The 21,436-nt window shown below is 41.5% G+C and overlaps 1 protein-coding gene and 1 long non-coding RNA gene across 2 annotated transcripts; one reads left to right on the top strand and one right to left on the bottom strand.

Moving 5' to 3' along the window:
• Nucleotides 1-730: 730 nt before the first annotated feature.
• On the top strand, nt 731-6,743 carry LOC309670205. The gene is made up of 3 exons (XR_014268978.1): nt 731-829; nt 6,089-6,219; nt 6,562-6,743. It is a non-coding gene; the product is annotated as an uncharacterized lncRNA (long non-coding RNA).
• Nucleotides 6,744-8,902: 2,159 nt separating this feature from the next.
• CD164 (CD164 molecule) lies at nt 8,903-20,731 on the bottom strand. The gene is made up of 6 exons (XM_082480821.1): nt 20,579-20,731; nt 17,943-18,038; nt 16,419-16,490; nt 14,080-14,310; nt 12,972-13,052; nt 8,903-12,003 (listed from the first exon to the last, which is right to left on the bottom strand). The coding sequence occupies exons 1-6, from the start codon at nt 20,673-20,675 to the stop codon at nt 11,843-11,845; spliced, it is 738 nt and encodes a 245-aa protein (XP_082336947.1). The 5' UTR covers nt 20,676-20,731; the 3' UTR covers nt 8,903-11,842.
• Nucleotides 20,732-21,436: the final 705 nt, after the last annotated feature.

The following is a 21,436-nucleotide window of genomic DNA, read 5'->3' as shown; positions in this document are numbered from 1 at the left end:
CGCTTGTAATACCATCACACTCAATCATGGTACAGATTCTAAAATGTAGCCGTACTTCTGCCTGTCTCTACAAACCAAGTATAAACAGCAATGTTTGAAAAAGCTGTGCTCATTTTTCCCCTCTCTTTCCTTGTTTATGTGTTGCTTTAAAAACAAGTTCCACATGCAGACCAGAGGCTGGTTGCAGAAAGCAAATTACAGCAGACTGAGGAAATTGGAAGCAACTGCCTTGTTGTTTATTTGCAATTGAACGAGTTCTACACATGAATGTTGTTTTGAGGCTTCTCTCTCTAACAAGCAAGGATGTGAATACAGCATTCTGTTCCCACTCCCCCTTACCCTTCCCTTGTGCTCCCCGTTCCCACAACCCAGATTTTCTTTTGGGTTTAGGTCTGACTGTGGTTCTTTCATAAGATCGTAGGATAATTCAGATTCATTTACCAACATTTCATTATCTTCGGTACCAAGCCATGTGGGATCAGGTCTCTCCTCATTCAGCTCAGCTGGGCATGACCTCTGAGGACTGGTTATCAGGGTTTAAAAGGAAATCTAAAAAGCTGTGTACGGGAACTGGAAGAAAGTAATTCAAGTCTGGAACTTTCATGTTTGCATGTTGTAGAAACAAATGCTGTTGGAAGTAGTACAGAGGAAGACACAAGAAGTCAAGAAGAAACAAATACTTAGTGTGATGAAAGCTGAAAACACAGAGAAAATGCTTGAAGAGATGGAAGAAAAAGAGCAGAGTGTGAAATGCTTAACCAGGGAAGCTGAAAAATCTTCTAAAATATGCTGTCTTCATCAAAAAGGGGTCAAAAAAGAAATGCAACAGGTAACCTCCTAATGCAGACTTGAAAAATAGAAACAATAGTGTTTTCTGGAGAGATGTCTCAAGTTTTAAGACTGTCTGACCACATCTGAGCATGTCCTTTCAAGTGTCTGAACTTTACAGAGTTTGACTGTAGCCCACCAAGTGCTCTGGACAAGGATCTTGCAGCATGAGCCTTGGTACTGTGCTGGCCCTGCCTGCTGGGGGCTTAGGGTCATGGTCCACCTTTTGGTGGCATCTTGTGTCTCTGGTGCTTCTCAGAACCTTCCTGTTAAGCCTGGCTATCTTTGCTCTAGAAAGGGAGTATTATTCTCCTTATTTTAGAGGTAAACTGCCTGAGGGTTTGTGTAAGGTGCTGGTGTGGTGGGAGTGGGTGCTTGACAGAACGTGCTTGCACCCCTGGGGGGATCAGGGGGCACAGCAGCTAGAACAGCAGGTGGCTGGGCTCAGTGGTTCTGGAAGCCTTGGCCAGCCACGCATCCCCTGTTGGGGTGTCTCCCAGTGATGTGCCTGGAGAGGGACAGGGCCCTCTGGCCTCTGCTGGAACCACCATCCTTGTCACCACACTAAATGGGGAGCTCTGGAGCCTCGCTTGGCCTCTGCCTCCCTGCTGAGGCCCTGTTCCTGAGTCTGCAGTGGTTGTCACTTTCCTGGCTCTCCCTGTGACGTTTCCCAGGCAGGGCTTCCACACCAGTGCTGCAGAGCTGACAAACTGCTGTCTTTTTGCTTTATATACTCTGCATTTGACATAAACTCTCTGCTCTCACCTCTGTTTCACATACCTTACACCACTGTTTCCCAAACTCTGGACTACCAAATGAATATAATGGGAAGGGAACAGCTTTGATCAAGTCTGGCCACAGAAATGGCGTTAGTTTTCACTAAACTGATGCCGTTGTACTGAACTGATGCATTGAGTTTAAATCCATTGCTGCATTGCTAATCATTCATTTAGTGTAACTGAGTAGCCAGATCCACTCTTAAGATTATCTTCCTGTAATAAGGATTTAACTACTTCAATTTAAAAACTGATTTGGCCAAGTAAATGCAGTCTCGGGGTTCAGCACAGCTGGTAGACTGGGCTTTTGGCTGTGAAATATGCAGTGCTTCTTTTGTAGTGTACCCTGCAGAACAAAATAGTGTTTGGAAACCACTTGATTAGAGTTTAACTAGATGAATCCATCTACTAACTGACAACTTTGCTGCCACTGAAGTCTCCTTGCCCTTGCTTTCTCGGTCTAGAGAGAAAAAAGCTTTGTAACTGTATCTATCTGAATGCCTCTCCTGTAAACCCAGCAAAACATAGTCCGTCTTCAGTCTTCTAAAGCACCAAGGTGAAAGCAGGGGCTGTTTGTTTTTCAGCATCAAGATGACAAATGCCATCCTGCTGGGAATAATTTCTCAGGTTGTTGGCATGTTTTCCAATCAAAATCATACAAGAGACTTTTACACAGCCAAAGCAGTTGGTGCAGACATGTAAGACCACTGATTTCATTGGTATCTGTCTTTGATGGGGCTCTGAACTGTTTTGTTGTGTTTACAAAATAGCTCTTCAGGAGATCAGAGATGTCATCATCTGGATCGGCCTTTAAGGAGAGCAGGAAGGAAAATGGCAACTGCGGCGCGCAGGCTTTTATTGCCTGTCTCAGCTGCAGCTAGCACCGATGTGGTCATTAACACCAACAAACTCTATATTTAAAGTTAGTTAGCAAATTACAGAGGCTGTGGGAGAGATGAGGGAAGAGCTGCTGTTTTTCCCACATACTTCTGACCTGGAAATGGAGGTAGGGTCTTGTCTAATTAGGGTTACATGCAGAGAACAGTGAGAAAAGGCCTCTGTATTGTTTTTATCTTCCTCTAGCAATGCCTGAAAGGCAATTATTAAACAATAATGAGAATGTAAATTTGTACTATTTGTGCTGTATTTTGCATTCAGAGGGATTGTGGATATGTTTAGCAAAGCTGTAATTATGGATTATTTTAAACGGCAAGAAGTGATGGCCTCTTATTCACAAGAGTGCACAGGGCAACAACAGATTTGCCTTTTAATCTAGGCCCCTGCTTTGAGGCAGAGCTGTAAGATGGTGAATTTCTGTTGCTGCCATCAATCCTTTTACCATCTTTTAGATAAGAAGCCAGTTAACCCAAGAGTGCAGTTTAAAGCGGGAGGCCTTCCAGCATGTTGATAAACGGCAGTGCCAAGTTTATGACCTGGAAGCTGCAGTTTCCCAGAGGAATGCGACTGCAGGTAAAGATAGATTGTGTGTTGTAATCCACTTTCTTGGGGAAATAAGTCTTGTGAGCTATGTGTCCGTGTCTCTGAATCCCTCCTTAACCTTTAAGGCAATAGGCAACTTAAGCCAAATATGAAAGAGGAGAAGACCTCCTCTGTAATGAAAGCATTTAGGTAGAAGAGAAAGACCTAAAGCAGTCTTGAAGAAAAGTCAGAGAACTCAAAAGCCATATGCCTTTTTACACTGTAGCTGCTCAGGCAGCACAAGAAACACTGACTCCCAAGTTAATAAATTTAAACCATAACTTGTGTTGTCTTTTGCTTTGTAAGGATACCATGGGAAATATGAGGGGAGCTGCATTTAGGGGAGGAGGCAATTAAACCATAACTTGTGTCATCTTTTGCTTTGTAGGGATACCATGGGAAATATGAGGGGACCTGCATTTAGGGAAGGAGGCAATTAGGAAACAAAGGATCCCAAGTGGTAGGAAATCAGGCTTCAGTAGTGGCTCTGGTCTTGGAACAACCTACAAATGGTGTGGGGCAGCCAAACAAGGCTGTACCCTTGTAGTTCGGTTAGATACACGCCTGTGATTACAGGTGTCTTTAGAGGATCTCAAAGCAGCAGTAAGAGCTTTCCACCCTTTAATTGAATTAACCTGGAACTTTAACAAAAATCTTTCTTCTCAGCTGTTTGTTAGGTAATTTTTAATGTAATGTTTACATCATTCATGTAGCTTAAAGAGCTTGATTAGGGATTTCTACTCCTACCTGCCTGAAGTTGCTGCTTTCCTCTGTAGTATCAAAACCCTACTGTCAGTCTGACAAATGCATGCAGAAAAATTGATGGGTGATACCTAAATTCCTAGCAAATTAAGTAAACAGGAAAAAAACTCCAATGATCTTTCAAGGTGTATTTCTATGCCATGAAGAATATAAAGTACAACAAATTTAATTATAGTTTCCTTCTGCGGGAAAATGTTAGTTATTCCTGCCAAAGGAAACTGATCAATGCTCATTAGCGCACTGCTGAACACAAGACATGAACCAAACATGGAGAAATAAAGAACAGGGACGGATCTTTAATGCACAAATATATTTGGCTTCTCTGGCTTTAAACCCATTGAGTTTAGGGGAAAAGCTGGTTCAGAATTTGTAAGTCACACTGATGCTAGTGAGCACAAGGAAAACAGCTGTGACAGAAAGGAGATGAATTATTATTCTATTTTCCTGCAGTGGGTTACCATTGTTAAACATGATGCAGAGCTGGAAAAACTGGCTGTGGAGCTTGGATTTCTCTATACTCAACACAGGAGCTCTGAAATGTGTTAAAACTCTGCAATGTATTGTAGCTACCTTTTTACTTGTGATTTTTTTTTTTCAATCCTATGTCTGTAATAGTAGATGGATGTTGTGAGGTTTGGTGGTGGCTTGGTTTTTTGTTGTTGTGGGGTTTTTTGTGTTTTTTTTTTTGTTTGTTTGTTTTTTACTTTCAAAAAGGTAGAAGGAAGATTGCAGAGCTGTTGTCCCATAGTACAACCAGTATAAGAAGTTGTTTTCTAGGTAATAAGTCAGTAATAAATAGCTATCATTTTTGATGCATTAATACTAGTACTTCTCATAAGGCAATCCACACTTGCATCATGTAAACATTTGTCTTTTCTATTAATCTGAGTTGCGCTGTCACTAACCGGACTTCAGATCTATAGCATTTGGCCAGACCTATTTGTCTATAGGGGTGGTAACTGTTACTTGCAGTAGCCCTGTTTTGACCATAAAGGTGAGGGCATCTTTGAAATGGGGCATGTCAACTCCAAGAATCGCCCACGTAGACTAGAACTTCGGGCAGGTTGTGAGAATAATCTGTAGGTCAGCAGCCTGAGCCACATCCTCTAGCTTTTTCTCTATTCCTTCTCCTCCATCTTCACAGCTTCGTCTTCTTCCTTCTGAAATGCACTGACCATGGCCCCGTCTCAGTAATGTAAAACAGTTGCGGCACTTCTTTCTGGGTTCGTGTGATGCTTTTGTAGTCAGTCCTCTTAAACCTCTGCTTCAGAACACATGGACACTGAATGCAGTCTGACCAGACTAGATAGTCGTGCACTCTGGGCGGCTGCCAGCTGCTCTCCTGACCAGCGTCCCTTGAACACGCACCCTGAAATAATGCCAGAAACAGCTAACCAACGTGGTCTGAAACATCTGGGATCATATCTGAGAAGGAGGAAGAATACTGTCTCAATTAGTGCAGGATTACAGCTACACAGCAGAAATACCCTCAACCTTTTTAACTAAAGTTAGTGGGAAAGGTTAACGTAGGGTTAAGAAGTGGCATAGCAACACCACATCGTACATAGATACAAATCAGGGTTAAATCACATTATGGCTGATAGCAAGCCATTTGATTCAGTGGGGATTTTTTTAGTGGTTGAAGGGTTGGCATTAAGAGGCTGCATCTCTGCTTTTTAGAAATCTACAAAGATGAGGACTGGAATTCACCAGGGCATTAAGTGTCACTGGGAACAGATCATTAACACCTTCTCCACCCCCCCCCTCCCCCTTTTAATCTTGAGAGTTGTAGGGAAAAGTCACATACAATGAAGCAGACTTGGGGTAGCAAGAATTTTCTGTGTCACTGAGATTTCTCCTGCTGGAGAAATGTGTGCTGATACACTCATTACTATGAATGAAAACGGTGTGAGGTGAACTATGAAAATTGCAGACAGTTGCATACAGTTTTTGCAAATAGTTGCAACTACCTGTAAACAGTTTTTGTTCTACTTTGTCAAAATCATTCACAAAACACTCTTTCCAGGCTAAGCAATCTATTAGTACTATGCTGAGTGTTTACAACTTGTTTGGGGATTTTTTTGGGTGTGGTGTTTTGTGTTTTGTTTTTTTTTTTTGTTTGTTTGTTTGTTTGTTTTTTTGTTTTTAATTTCCACCCTAACATTCTGCTTAGAGGTCAGAAACAACAGCTTTTGCATTTACTCGAGTTCTGCTTTAAATCTGTGTTTTTGATAACACTCCAGGTTCTGCAGCCCAGATCCACATCAACAAGCTTTCATCACTCACTCAGCATAGGGACTACCAGCATCATCCTTTGAATTTTGACCCAAGAAGCAGCAACAGAACAGGAGGAAAAACTCAAAGACCAAAGACAGTAAGTAACACTGGCATTGGTAATAAGCCGAAAGAGTTGCAAAACGGAGTAACTTCTTTGCCAGTTTGCAAGCTGTGATTTGTAAACATAGGCAGGCAGGTTTCATCTGGACAAGATGTCAAATCCCTTTGAAGATTTAGCTTTAAGAGCAAGGTGACCAGGCTAGCAAACGGGAAAAAAAAAGTTCTGAATGTTCCAAAAATTGATGAAGGAAAGGGGGCAGGAGGGAGGTATTTAGTTAGCAATGACCCAGGAAAGATTTTTCCTTTTTTTTTTTTTTCTCCTCTCTTTTGTATCATGCCATGGTTGGTGACACTTTTTATATGTTACTTATACTTTCAGGTGCCGAGCAGATGGAATGAGAGGATGGCAGATAGCCTATTTCCACACCTAAATGAAAAGTCTCTTCCTACTGTCTTCATGCAGCTACAGAAATAAAGGCTGGTCCAGAAGTAAACCTAAATCAGTCCAGGGCATTTTAGAAAATGCCCCTGAACTGGCAACACTGAAATAAGAGGAGGACAATTTACATACAAATCAAAGGGAGGCAGTAATACTCCAGTGCATGTGTGCTTCAACATATTTGGGTGCAGTGTTCAGTACCAGCTGCAGTCAGTTAATCTGCTAATCCATTTTAGGTACTGGGTGATGCAGATCCCTCTGAGCAAGAGCAGCACTGCATGTCCTCCCTTTCCAGAGAGTGCAGCACAGTACAGAAAGGCAAAGATATCACTCAAAACTAAAAGCTTCCTTTTATTGTGGTAACTTTGGAACACAATAGTGCAAAGTGCATAGCTAAGTGCTTAGAGCAAAAGCATTGGGTCTGGTGTTTGGTTGTTGTGTTTTTTTTTTTTTTTGTTTTGTTTTTTTTTTTTAACTCTTTTCCCATTGCAACCTGTGAACACCACATCCTGCCCAATGCAGTGCTCTCGCCCTCAGAGGTTGCTGCCTGTACACTTAACCTTTCATGCCTGTTTAAAGATGACTCATCAAACGCATTAGCATCTCCACCTTCCCTAGCACCTTCTCTCCCCTCCCCCTAGAAAGGGGAAGAAGGGCAGCTCTTTGCACAATGCTACACTAACTAGAGGAAAACAGGGGAGGAGCGGGGAAGCTGTATTATTTATCTGTATTTATTTTGCATGGAAAAAAGCTTGCTTTTATAGCCTAACCAATAAAGGACTCAGTTGTCTTTCAGAGACGTGTCAAATTATATTGCAGCGTTTGATTAGTTACAGTATCAACCTGTGTGCCTTTCAGGCATCACCCACAGAGGCTTGGAAACATGAATAATCAAATACCTCAGTACTCGTTTTATAATTGAGACCTAGAATTACATTTGGGCAACCCTTAACAGCATTGCACTGATTAAACACCAAGTAAAGGAACTCTAACTTCTGTTTAAATACTGCAGCATTTCTGAGACACAGGATTCCTAGAATAAGGCTGACATCCCTTTATTTCATTCAAGCTCACAATATACTCAGAATGCTGTGGAATCAGTTATCAAATAACATGAGTTATTTTTAAGATATGCCTTAAATGAATGAAAAGGTGACTGATAACTATCTAAAGTCAGCTGTCACTAGAGAAGCCATCAAATGTGATGCTAGCACATTCCTAGAACCAGATGCCAATTTGGAAGTAGAACAATATCTTAAGTATGGAGCACTTATGTCTGAGGCTAATTACAGCTTCTTGATAAAACACTTCAAGTATTACTCAACATAATACAGCAAAATTCAAAGATGATTTTTGAATGAATGCTATACATACAGAAGACCACCTTCAAAAAACAGCAGTAACGCAACATTGGTACTATGGAGACAAACAATTGTGCATAGGTTTTCAGTGCAGCATTGCAACAAAAACTTAATTTAGTCCTTGACTGTGTGCAGTAATGGATGATTTTCTGGAAGGCACAGCAATTTTAAGCACATCAGGAAGCTCTCTATTTCCTTCATTTCCATATAGCTTTTCCACAAACACTACTAAAATTTTTGCAATTTTCCATAATATGAGACTGAGTTATGTCAATGCTACCTAGTGACACATTCACTACCCACAAAAGCATCAAGATCAGGATGTGAAACTGCTGAGGTTACTTCACTCAGAGCTGGTTACCATTTTAGTCAGTCTGCAACTACAGAATTGCACACCCTTTGTTCTCTTGTTCAAGCATACTGACACTTATTCCCTAGCAAATATCCTTTCTCCTGCAATCAGTAAGTGACTAAGGCTCAGAGCAATACCTTTTTCACGAAGGTCAAAGATCTTAATGTGAAAAGATGTTACAATGTAGGGGTTGCCGTCCCTCTTCCACCCTATAGGCTGACATCCAGTGCTTCGCTATTGGAAAGAGGAGCATTAAGCCTCACAGGTTGGTTGTTGCAAGTGGAACACTTCACAAATGCCCTGCTGTTCTTTGGTTTTAAGGGGAAAACAGGGTTAAACATGGAAAACATGACCTAAAGAAGAATTCTTTTAGAGACAATTCTGAATCTGAATCAGTATTGTTGTACCTACTAAAAGCAAAGTTAATACTGTCTTTAGGAGAGCTAACTCTTTAAAACTTTCATTCTCCCTCTCCCTACAGTGTTTCTCAATCCCTATGGAAAACAGCTCTTGTCAGCAGATAGGCCCCTCGGGGATTGCTTGCATTAAAGAAAGTTTACAAGTAGAATTCCATTCAACAGATTTTATTTATCAATTTGGTTTTGCAATTACAACTGTTTCAGTTTTCTTCCACTGAAGACAAAATACAAACCTTTACAGCAACACTCGCAGAGAACATTCATAAGATAACAGCTTGATATTTGCACAAGTTGGCTTCAAGAAAAAGCCAGATAACTTGAAGAGTCACTACAGTTCAGTGCCTAAAATTGATTTAGGGGCAAATACAACTAGAGATCTATGAGCTACCTTCCACTTCAAAACACAAGGCCAAGAAAAACTGCAAGTTGTTACTTCAGGTTTTTTGCTAGTACACAGCACAGATAGGCTGATACTGCCATTTCATGAAGGAGTAATTACTTCCTATAGTGAGGCAGCCAAGCACATGGTGAACATATATAACCCAGCCTCCCCTCCCCCCAAACAACTGAAAGGGAAACAATCCGAGCCACAACTCTGTAAACTGTGGATTATACCTTGTTGGCAAGGCTAACAAGCAAGCGGTGTGTAGTGCAGGCCCTCCAGAACACGACTAAATTAATATAGTACAAGCTTGGGTTTTTCAGATTGGCATTTCTACATGTCAGAGATCCTGGGTTTCCCAAGTCTTCAAAAGTAGCAATTGCTGGCACCAAGAAAAAAAATTTAGTAACTAAGGCAAGGTATCCCTTCTACCCTCTTAAACAAAATTTGAGGCAAAAGATTAAGCAGCTTTAAGGCACTTCAAAAATTATTTTTAGCTTGTTTTACCAGCATATTTTATCAGCAACCTAAATCAGGATCAGCATAGCTCATGAATATGCATTTTAGCAACATTATTCAGAGCAACTTTTTTGTGGCAAGGTTTTCCATGCTCTAAAGTGTTCTGTAGCACTTTTCTGCAAGTTTCCCTAAAGATAGCCCTTTGAGGCCAAAAAAATGTTATATTAGCATATAGTTTGCTTTGCTGAGCTGAAGGAGAAGTCTTTCACACTTTAGAAGAATGTTTTGCTCACTTCAAAGCACAGAATACAAGCTCATGGATATCTTTCTAAACAAATAAATGTAATAAAATAGTTCCCAGATAGGAAAAGGACAGATTAAGTGATTTCACAATAAGGCCAAGGATATACCATCTAACCCACACACATACTGTTGCTGGAAACTGGCTGCTCACTCTGCTGTTTTTAATAAACCTGAGCTGATTGTCTTAGTTGTTTAGAAACCCAAAAGCTAATGGACTCAAAGATACAGTACTGGTGAGTAACTTCTGTATTTTGTAGCAATTTGAGTTTTCTATGCAGCACAATGGAAACAATGCCATTCAAACTAGAAGAACACAAGAAAGCAACACTGCACTTGAAGTTTCCAACTGAAGTGCACTTAATTTGCTTCATACTTAAGTTCCACTGCCATGACAATTATCTGCATTAACGCTATGATTTCACACCAGGTGCCAAATTCCAGTCAAGTCAGAGCTAGTAAGACAGTACTACAGATTATCCTGAATTTGATGATCAAGGGATATAATCAAAAGCTATGTATTATGTGCTACATCCACCATTTGATTTTATCTTCCATTTTTCCTGTGGGCTTATTTTCACAGGTGCTCAAGTCAATCTACATTGGAGATGATGTGTACCTTTGATACTCAGATCACATGGCTGATCCAGCCAAGAAAGAAAACAAACTATTTGGCCGAACAGATTTCCTTAACCAGTTCACTGCAACACAAACCTGATGCCAGGAAGGGGGCAGGGGAAAGAAAAAAAGATGTAGCCCTGGCAGTCCCAGAACTACAGCAATCCCGACTAGGATCAAATGAGCAGATCCTCTGAACTACCCTTAATTGCTCCTTCAGCAAGCAGACATACAAAAGGGTAAAAAAAGAAAAAAAAACAATACCTACCCCCTGCAATTAATCGCAAGGAGTTTAAGAACCATTTGAATAAGGAAAACCTCAGGATTTCCCAAACACTGGTATTTCAAGTATAAATGTAAGTTGTTGCCTTTTTATACAGGGAGTGAACTGAATTTTATCACTAGTTTTATGGTTGGTCTTTGTAGGCCAGAACAAAAGATAAACAACTTAAAGCTTTTGTTTGTAGCTGAACATTACTGTACCATGCTCCCTCACCCTCAAACAAGATCAATAAGGGACAGTTATTTAGTGTAAAAACACTTTCAACTGGAATGCTCTAGTCACATGTATTCCATTCCCCTATACAAAGCTAGTACTTAATAGTTTTATTTATCTTTGAGACAGGTGGGATGCTTCTGCAGCCTACTGATTTTTAGTCTTCTAAGGCACTAATCTTCATTTCCCCTTTAAAAGGATTATCCCTACATCCCCTCTCCATCCTCAACATTAATTGGAAAGGGCACAGGTTTTCTGTTTGGAATGCAGTATTTTATCAGGCAACCTTTATTCTTGTGTAAAAAAATTTATGGGTTATGTTATTCTGTTAAGACATTATCTACTTCTACAATTGTTCATCTTTCTAGCAGTACACTATAAGAGCCACAAGCTAGTATAAACGCTATTTCACTCCCTGAAGTCAGTCACCAATAATTCACATCTTGATAAAACTGAAGGGATACTGTATCAAATGTTGATTAAATTAGCCTTCACAATAAGTCATCATGAGATTGTCTACTCAAGACAGTGTTGCCACTGAATAAGAATCTCTGAACGTCTACATTTGGCATATCAAAAAAAAGTCCCACAGCAGCAGCCACTAAAGGAAAATAAGACAGCCATTAGAACCCATGCAGCATATTGCAAGTAATCCTGTTGAAGAGATTGATATCACCTCTTGCCAAGTATAATGTTGCAAAAATATTCTTTTAAAGTCTTCTTTTAGAGATTTAAAGGATATTACGAACCGCTGTCTTCAATGAGCAACAGAAAATATTTTGGTTCAGTGAACTACACGTGTTGGGCTACTAGTCCATTATAAAGTGGCAGGTCCTAAAGTGTGTGATAGTTTCGGTCTTTTGACTTGCAGAATTTGTACAGAAAGAAAACAACAGCCTGCAGACCCAGAACAAGGACAATTCCACCTATGAAACTCGCAGCATCAAACGTAGATTTGCGTGAAGAAGGTGCAGGCGTCACAGTAGCATTTGTACCTGTTAGACACCACAATAGAGTTTGTAAGTGCACAATGCTCTCAATAGTTTTACAGATTTTAGTATTGGCTTCCTTGTATTAAGATCACTCAAAACATTCAAACACCAATAATAAAAAAATAATCAAAAGCAAGGACATGTCAGCGTGTGCATTTAGATCAGTGATACAGAAATTCTGATTAAATACTGTTTGTACAAGGCTAGAGCTATTTATAGCCAAACTCCTCTGGACTTCAATACTGAGCAAGTCCCAGCTGGACTATTTGTACTTCAAAAAGCCAAAGCCTTCCTCCTTTACATTGAAGTTTATTATTGATAAGCTCACATTCAAAACACATTTTCCAATTTCTGCTGCTTGCTCCATTTTTTTTTTTGCTTAAATTCAAGTCAAATTATTATTTTCTGTCTGCTGTACTTTACCCCAAGAGTTACACTTAAAGAAGTCAGCTGAAGCCACAACAGACATGAATCTGGAAGTAACAGCCATCTGCTGACAGTCAGTTTTAAAGAGCTTTACTTCACACCAACTTTTCATGAAATAGCTTATTCAGGACTGACGCTGAAATAAAATACTTCAGCTTATTCTTATCACTGTAGCCCATTTTTTTTTTAATATGTATCCCATTATTATGCTGCAAGTGAATAATAAAATAGTACCTCCCAAAGATAAGTGAGTTAAGAAGCAACTTCAGCCAGACTATTAAAAGCGGCCAGCTGATTTTGTTTCACCAACGTGTTTCTGACTTTTAATATCTCACCAACTAGCTCTGTTTCTCAGGGTATTACCTTGCTACATACATACACCACCTTAACAAAGTTAGATATGCCATAAAGTTAGAAGCGACAACAGCAGATAGACCAATACTACTTTAATGTTGTCATTTGGTAAGTCTATCAAGATAACTCTTTTAAAGCTACACTAATTTCTAAATATTTTATGCTTTAATTATGCTAGTAGTAGTAGTTACCTGGAATACTGGTTGTTGTGGTGGCTGAAGTTATGGCAGTTGTAGATAAAGGAGCACGCGTGGTTACATTGGTGATGTTAGCTGTTTGAGAGAAGACAGTATGTACATACCATGAGCTTCAAGAGCAAAGTTTGCAAGCACTGAAGTTCTCACGTAAAAGATTTGTCTTGTTTTGCTTAAACAAGGATAAGCTTTGACCTGAGACTGTACCCCACACAATTTAGACGTTCAGCTGCATGGCATTAAGCCAAGTTTCTGCAATAAGAACTTTTTTTAAAACTTGCATACCATTGTTAGCCAAATATTTCAAGGTTCTCCACAGATCAGTGATTCTTCAGACAAACCCACTTTTCTTTCAAGCACTAACATAAATGCTGGTATTTGAACAAGAATCAAGACAGTTGCTTCAAGACAACTGAGAATCAGCATTAAGGCAAAGGACTTTCATTAAACAGCCCTTAGAATCAGTTAGTACTTATTGTATTAAGAAAGTACTTAATGTAATAACACTAGACAGGAGATAAACACTTAAAGGATAGCAAAACTTCTTTCTCCCCACCCCAAAAACACTAACTGTGAATGGCGTAATTGGAATAAGCAAACACCTGTAGCTAGACTGTCTCCTAAAAGCTCTTCCTTTATCAAGCCAGAACACTGGGTCTCTGACCGCACCACTCCCCCCCCCTCCAGATTAGTATTACTAAAAAATTAGTCAGTATTCCATTATATGCCTGGGACAAGTGCCAACATTTGTATGTTTACTCAAAGCTAAACGTCATCCTACTGTACATCAGGCTGTTCTGAGCCTAATCAAGTACCAACTTGTTACCTCCCAGCAGCAGATGCTTTTAATGACAAGATATTTTTGTGTGTGTGTTTTAAGAACTTCACTGTTGAGATGGCAGCACATGTAAGGACAGAAATTTTTGAACTGGGCAACAAAAAAAAAAAAAAAAAAAAAAATCAACCTCATAAGCAGCCATTAGTGGAAGTGACTAATCCAATTCTTAATTATATTGGAAAGAAGCATTTTAAAAAGCCCTCATCCTTTATTTTATTCACCAGTTCCTCGTTTACTGCCGTTCTGTGTTCAGTGGTGCTATATTACCTATAGTAGTATGAGCTGTGGTAGCAGAACTGGCTGTGGTAGCATTGGAAGACGACGTAGTAGTAGCATTGGAAGACGACGTAGTAGTAGCATTGGAAGACGACGTAGTAGTAGCATTGGAAGACGACGTAGTAGTAGCATTGGAAGACGACGTAGTAGTAGCATTGGAAGACGACGTAGTAGTAGCATTGGAAGGTGACGTAGTAGCACTGTAAAGCTCAACTCCAAAGGCTATGAAAGAGAGAAAAAAAAAAAAAGAAAGCGTTAAATATTTTCAATCTCTTTAATGTCACAAGAAAAAAAACAACAGCAAAAAAGACAACCTGAAAAAAACAAACACAAAACAGCAGCAGGGTAAGTTTTAGGGAATTCATATAGCACCAAGTTCCATTGTAGTTTTGGATTGAAATTGCAGAACAGCTGAATGTTCAATTCATCATACTAACAGCAAAAGTTGCACGAGTGAATACATGAAAAACCTTGTCACAGGCAGCCCAATCAAGCCAGTGTTCAACTGGCAACTCAAGACTCCTCAAAGCAAACAGAAAGGAGGAGAGTCCTATTGTACAAGCATTAACTGTGCATGCTTTACACAACAGGAAGCTAGGTATTCAGTACTGCTCCCCAAACACATTGCAACTAAAATTGAATCTATCAAGTTGAACACACAAACGTTAGCACTTGTCCCAGGCATATAGTCCTTTGCCTTAATGCTGATTCTCATCCTCAACTATTTGAAACTTTAGCTAAAGCTTTCTGCTCTGAGAGCTGTTGCTGGTTGTAGGTGCTCTCAGCTTCAGCATGTGCTGTAAAAAATAATAATAAAAAAAAAAACAAACCACAACACAAAACCAAAACAATAACTGTGAAGCCTTCTGCAACTTACTGTATTAACTGAGTTAATCACACATGGATAGCTGATATAAAGTGTTGCTTAAGCATACACTGATACATCGGCAAGCTTCCTGATGCAATTACCATTATGTCCAGAAGCCTTTAATGCTTAGAGTCCTTTAAATGTGGTTATATACATCTCAAAACAATTCAGCATGGTGGGAAACCAAAGCCAGCTGTTTCTACTGAGATAGGCTGGATATATCAGAATCTACATTCTCTCAGGTCCCACTTGCATCAAGTCAGTTTAGGTCCACATTAATGTCTTTCCATGTCAGTCCCCAAATGTAGTGCTTGCTGAGCCATGACACTGTAAGAGCTGATAAGGTATACAGGTTCCTCTCACACCAACAGAGATCTTCTACTGAAGGTGACAATAATTAAGTTTCCTTGAATATGCAGAAGCTAAAACACAACCTGATAATGTCACTATAAGCTTAACAGGAACAGATGGTAGAAATTCTACTCTTAAATATAAAACAAGGCATTGTAACAGCACACTCTCTTTGGAAAGTACTGAAAAATGGTACTTTTAACACTCCTGATTAAGAAGTGATTGTTACAATTTTAGAAAGTCCAAGTCAAGCAGAATTATTTCTGACTGGCTGCCACCACCACAAGATAGCCCATCGCAGCATGGAAGCTTCATTTATGTTGTTGTGAGCCAGCCTCTTTAGCAGCACTGTTGAACTCATCTAGACAAGAGTATTAAGAATTTTCATTTGCTGCTTTAGATCTTAAAAACAGAAAATCCTATTTTAAAGTCCACTTTTTGTCAGCTTTCAGGAAAACTAAAGCAGGGAGGCTTCCACAAAAGTGAAATTCAAGATTTAATCTATATTACTCATATCCTGCAAATCTGCTTTGCACAGCAAGCATAAAGACTGAAGTAGCTATGCAACTGAGCATAATCCAAGCATAAACGATTTACCTTACACAGTTCTATAACCCAGATCCTGCACATCAGGACTGCATGAAGAGCTATGCTAGTTAACAATTAAAACTGGAAGGTTCCTCTAAGTTTTTCCTATTTACTGCATCTCAGATGAAGCAATGGACTTAGCAGGAAAATCTTTTTTTGCTGAATAGGACAGCTTACTGTCTCGAGGATGCTGACAAGTTCCTTAGGATATGCTGTATCTACTATGAAACGTCACCCATTTTAATCTAAGAAAGCAAGGCAGTAGCCAGATGCGTGTGTCTAGTACAATATGTCAGGCTTCTTCAAACAGCAACAGTAAGCAGCTAACTGAATGCACAACAAAATTGTGTATTTTAGTATCACTTATCATAGGTTTAAGCTGGAAGCAAAAGGCTTATTTACATACTTGCACATGCTTATGTAAATTGTAGAAGGCATATTAACAAAGGTCAACAGGTGAAGGAGTTTTAAATGCAACTGCTTCACGTTAAACAATACGAAAGCCAAATATCTAAATACTTACAAGAACACTGTTCTTCAGTTTTACAGCTGCCAAGTTTCCCATCTACTTCTGTTTCATTTACACACATGTCTTCTGTTAGAAAAGAGACAAGAATATTTACAGCAGCAGAACTTTAAAGCATTTGAGATGTTCCTAAATACTAGTAAAGTGTTCATAGGACAAACTAAACACCATCTTCTAGCCAGGATAACTTTAAAACCACTGCAATATGCAGGACTTCTAATATATCAATAACTGGAAATTACAAAAGTTTTAGTGTTTTCTTTTACTACAGTTAGTGTACCATGCAAATCAACATTTAGGCAATACTTAAACATTGTTATGTACCATTTTGCAATAACAGTAGAGCTTTCTATTTTTTTCTTCATACTCTATAAAATTACACACAGTTTCTATTTGTGGCATTTTTCAAGTTAAACATTTTGTGTCTCTATGGTGGCATCATAAAAAAAATATCCTATTGTCTTAAAGTATTCCTATATGCAAGCAAAACTCAGTTCCAGCTTTTGAAACAGATCATTGGCCTTGAAATTGTTGAAGGCATCTGTTTCTTATTCTCTGCCTGCACACCTTAACTCAGATTTCAACCTCTCCCTCAAATAAGTTACACAGATCTCTTGGGTGTTTGTAGTATGTGCCTGTTGGTCAGACAGCAATGCAGAATCCAGCAAAAGAGCTTCCTGAAGGACACTCATGTACTGGACAAGTTACATCCAAAATTCTTTTCATTAGTTTCAAAGCATCTTAGCCTTTATATATAACTTTTCTTGGTCATCTACAACCAAGTGCTACAAAATCACTATTACAGTAAAGCAATTCTCTCTTCTTATTCTGTTTCCACCTTACATAAGTACAAATAACCCACCCGATGACTACTTATGTAGTCTTTGTATGACTTCGTTAACAGCAACTTCATCTCCTCCAGCACCGAGTACCAGAGGTCACTTAAATGTATTTACATCCAACTATCCTACAATGGGAAAAACAAAGCTCTGAATGAGACCAGCTAAAGCTCCTTTGGTTCTGTCATGTTCCCTTCAGTGGGTTGCAATTTTTAGTTTTAGGAACACTACTCTTAACTAATCTTCTTTAATGGACTCTTCTCCCTTATTGTACTTCAGTTCAGTTGTGACCAGGTCTATAACAAAACCTCAAAATGGACTGGAGCACAGGGATGTGCTGGCATGCCAGAATCTACTCATGACGACTCCTTAACAGCAAACACAAGTGACTAGTTTGTTCTAAAAACATTCTGAACCATCTGGGAAACATTAGCTTATCAAAAGCACAGACTTAAATCAGAAGCCTTAAATATCTGGGATTATTTTGAATATATTCAGCTGTCTCCACATAGGAACTTGAAAATGTTTAGCAACACATACAACTTATGAGTTAATGCTCCATTAGGTTATCAGACAGAACAGTATATTTGTGTAATGAACATTAGTATAGATGAAGTAGGTCTAGTCAGGTTTAAGGTTCTGCATGGCATAGTAAGGATCTGCACTGTGTAGTCCTCCTTACTTTCATCACATGTGATCCACTTGCAGCCTGTTACATTTGTGCCATTACCAATACACGAACTGCAGTCAGAAAGGCTTTCACAAATGCCTGGGATGCCTGGGGGAAAAAAAAAAAAAAAAAAAAAAAAAAGCATTGATTAGGACAAAATTACCACTGTCAAAAGAGCAACTTCAGCCACTGAAACAACTCTTAGATCCATACCTTCTGATATGTACATCTCCCAAGTTAGGGCACAATCCTTCTCACTGAACTAACTGCAACTAAAAGTTTTAACTTCAGACTGCGTTTGATGAGACACAAACATTTCCCTCCAGACATTACTGATACTCTAAAACCAGACCCTGCATGTACACCAAGATTATGCTTCATGCAACCTCTAACTATAGTAAACTCAGATAATAGAGAATATACTACCCCAGTGAAGTTACCAAAATCCACCAAATTAATTTTGCAGACGTTCAATGAAACCTCATATGGCAAGAGCTTTGTTCCTTTTGATTATATTTTTCTTTTAGGTAATACAGCCATCTATAAACAACCCTACAGTAGAAAGCAACCAAAATATGGGAAATAAAGACAAAAACCTAGACGACTTAAATACAAATGCATATAGAGGAGAGCGGGGGTGGGGGGAATCAATCTATTCATGTTTTGATCACAGCAGAAGCCAGCAACCTAACCAGTCCAGTTGCTTTTTTACGTCAATCTTGGTCAAGCATTTTTGCCTTAAAACCACAATGACAACACATCTACTGTCTGGATCAAATAAGATCTTCTCCCAATCTACAATTTTACTGCATTGGTTTTAATTAAGACTTACTCATACAGCCATCATACTCAGAAAACCCACATACAACCCACAACTCCTTATGCTACATATTCTCCAGCATATTTCACATTATATCCACCTACTCCAGGCACCTTTGGATGACCTTTCACTTTTCTCCACTCTGCTCCCTAGTGAAGGAAACACTGCTATTCACAGATCTTTGGCAATCAGCACGGTAATTTACATCTCAAGATAACAGCTATAAATGCATTCCCTGACTTCAGTATTCTGATAATTTGAATTAAGCCCGAATCCACCTAGCCTTTCTCTTGGTTATGGTAGGATCAGGCTAGAAATACGGATGCTGTTTCTTCACTTTCAAGAAACATAAGAAGATATTAAAAGACCTTTGTCAGTTTGCACCAGTGATGTATACAACTGTTTCCTGTTCCCTTCAGAAATACAGCACTTAAACCACTTCAAGAGCTATGACGGTTTCTGGATAAAAGGTTTCAGGGAAGAAAAAAAGTCATTTATTATTCTGGGTATACAACTGAAGAACGACCACAGCATGCACAAAACTCACTTCTGACGAATGAACAACATTCACTTTTGTAAATTCTTCATTGGTACACAGAAAAATTAGCACAGTACATCTCTGGAGAAAGGAGGACAGTCAGTGCAGTCAGCTAATAGGAGGTGCACTAGGACTTTTAGCTTACTTTCAAAACAGCTTTCCCAGACAAGTATGGGGGAGGAACAGATTTGCAAGAGTAAAGGATCAGGAGACGTTTTTATCACAGCAAAAGGTTTCAAGAACGAGCTGTTAACTTCAGAGTCAGCGGCTGGCTGTCAGATATTCTCCCAATGCTACTCCTGCGGTGAAAGGCTCTCTTACGGCCTTTAAACTGGGTAACAGCAAGCTCCCCAGCTCTCCCCACCAGCAGATGCCTGCTCTTCACTGAAAAAGTTACCCTGGTACCACGAACTCAGCTCTTAAGTGTGGGCAAGCTCACGTTTGCTCCCAAAATAAACCTGTCCGCTGTACAGGCTCTTACGCAGAGTAAATTAAGATATTCCACTTATGCTTGAGGAGAAAACCTGGAAACACTAACAGAAGACTGTCCTGCTGGACCAACACTGCCCTCTCCCGCTGCACGGGAGAGGTTGTTAACCTCTGACTCTCGGCAGCCTTCAAGCAGCTCACGGTTCCGGTAGGGTGCCCGATATCGGTCTACATCACGTCGTCGATAGCAGTGGTGCCGAAGAGGAACTCGAGAAGGGCTTGAAGCAGAGGCTACGGGACAGCGGCACCCAGCACCATTACGCAATGCGGCCAGAAAACATTAAAATACTTCCAGAACAACTTCTTTCCTTAGCTTTTTGGGGCATGCGGCACGTTATATGGCTCTCGGCCACGTAAACGCTTGAGCAAATCGCTGGCAGAGCCCGAAAGGTGAGACGGACCCACAGGGCGAATACCGCCAGGATAACGAACCACCTCCACAGCGAAGGGAAAAACGAAAGCGAGAAAGACACAGAGCCAGGGAGAGGCCAGCGAAAAGCTCGGCGGGCTGCGGCCAAGGCGCTGAGGGGCTGCGTGGCGGCCGAGCTCTGAAGGAACCACAGGGCGGCTCCCCGCCCGGGCGGGCGACCCTCCATGCCTACCGGGGGTGTGGGGGGTGCATCGTGGTGACCCCCCCACCCCCGACAGGCACAGAGGAGCTGCCGCCCGGCCGGGTTCGGTGTGCGGAGCCCGCCCCCGTTCCCCCTCAAGGCCGGACAACGGGCGGGGCGCGAGCGCGGGAGGGACTGCCCCGTCAGCAACTAGGGGGGGAGGAGGGGGAAGGGGACGCGAGGCACTCACCAACGGTCGCGATGTTGTCGCCGCTGACTACCGCGGCCAGCCCGCAGAGGCAAGCCAAGCGGAGGGCGATGAGGGGGAGCGCGGCTGTCCGACCCATAGCGACAGTACAGCGGTGTAAGCTGAGCGGCGGCAGCAACAACTCCCGCTCGTCAGCACTTCCCTTCGCCCCGCTGCCTCCGCGCACCCTCTGGACGCCGTCGCTCCGCCCCCCTAGGCGTCACGTGAACGCCGCCGTCTCGAGCTGGCCCCGCCCCCTCCCTCCCTCGCGCGGGCCGGCCGGAGCGACCGCTACGCTGGCGTGGTTCCGTCCAGCCTTCCTCGCCCCCCCCCCTTCGCCGCATAATGGAACGGTCACACACCTCCCCTTTCCCCGGCCCAAGGGAGCGTTTTCTGCTGGGACCGCAAAGCGGCGGCCGCTCATTGGCTGGGGGCGCGGCGGGGGGCGGGGACAGTGCGCGGCCGACCGTCCCTCCCTCCTCTGCGCAGGCGCCGTGCGTGAGGGGAGGAGCGGGGGAGGGGTGGCTGGTGAGGGCTTATCTCTCCCGCTCCCCGGGGGCTTTGTGTGGGTGGGTGGTTTCTTTGTGGGGGTTGCGTTGAGCGGTGGGGAGCGAGGTCTTCCCAGGCGGCAGATACTAGCTGTCTGGGGAGAGTTGATTGTGGTGCGGTGGCTCTCTCTCCGTGGTGGGACGGCCGCTGGCTGTGGCCGCTGTAAGGCGTGGTGGGATTGGTCTGGTGGGGCGGGAGGAGGCTGGGATTTCTCACGGCAGAGGGATTTGCGATCCTCCATATTGCCCATGGCTGGCTTCCCCTGACTCGGGGGTTGCCGGGGGCCGGCTGCTCGTTGCTCTGTAGCCCGGC

This window comes from Vanellus vanellus (assembly GCF_965231255.1).
Source record: "Vanellus vanellus genome assembly, chromosome: 3".
Lineage (NCBI taxonomy): Eukaryota > Metazoa > Chordata > Aves > Charadriiformes > Charadriidae > Vanellus > Vanellus vanellus.
Note: the sequence above shows the minus strand (reverse complement) of the source record. Positions and strands in the feature narration are given on the sequence as shown.

Excerpts from the sequence above, each read along its gene's own strand:
- CD164 (XM_082480821.1), bottom strand. The coding sequence starts at position 20,675 with ATGGGTCGGACAGCCGCGCTCCCCCTCATCGCCCTCCGCTTGGCTTGC. Across the intron at positions 18,039-20,578 it reads CGACAACATCGCGACCGTTG|GCATCCCAGGCATTTGTGAA; the intron begins GTGAGTGCCTCG and ends TTTTTCCCCCAG. Across the intron at positions 14,311-16,418 it reads AACTGAAGAACAGTGTTCTT|CCTTTGGAGTTGAGCTTTAC; the intron begins GTAAGTATTTAG and ends TCTCTTTCATAG.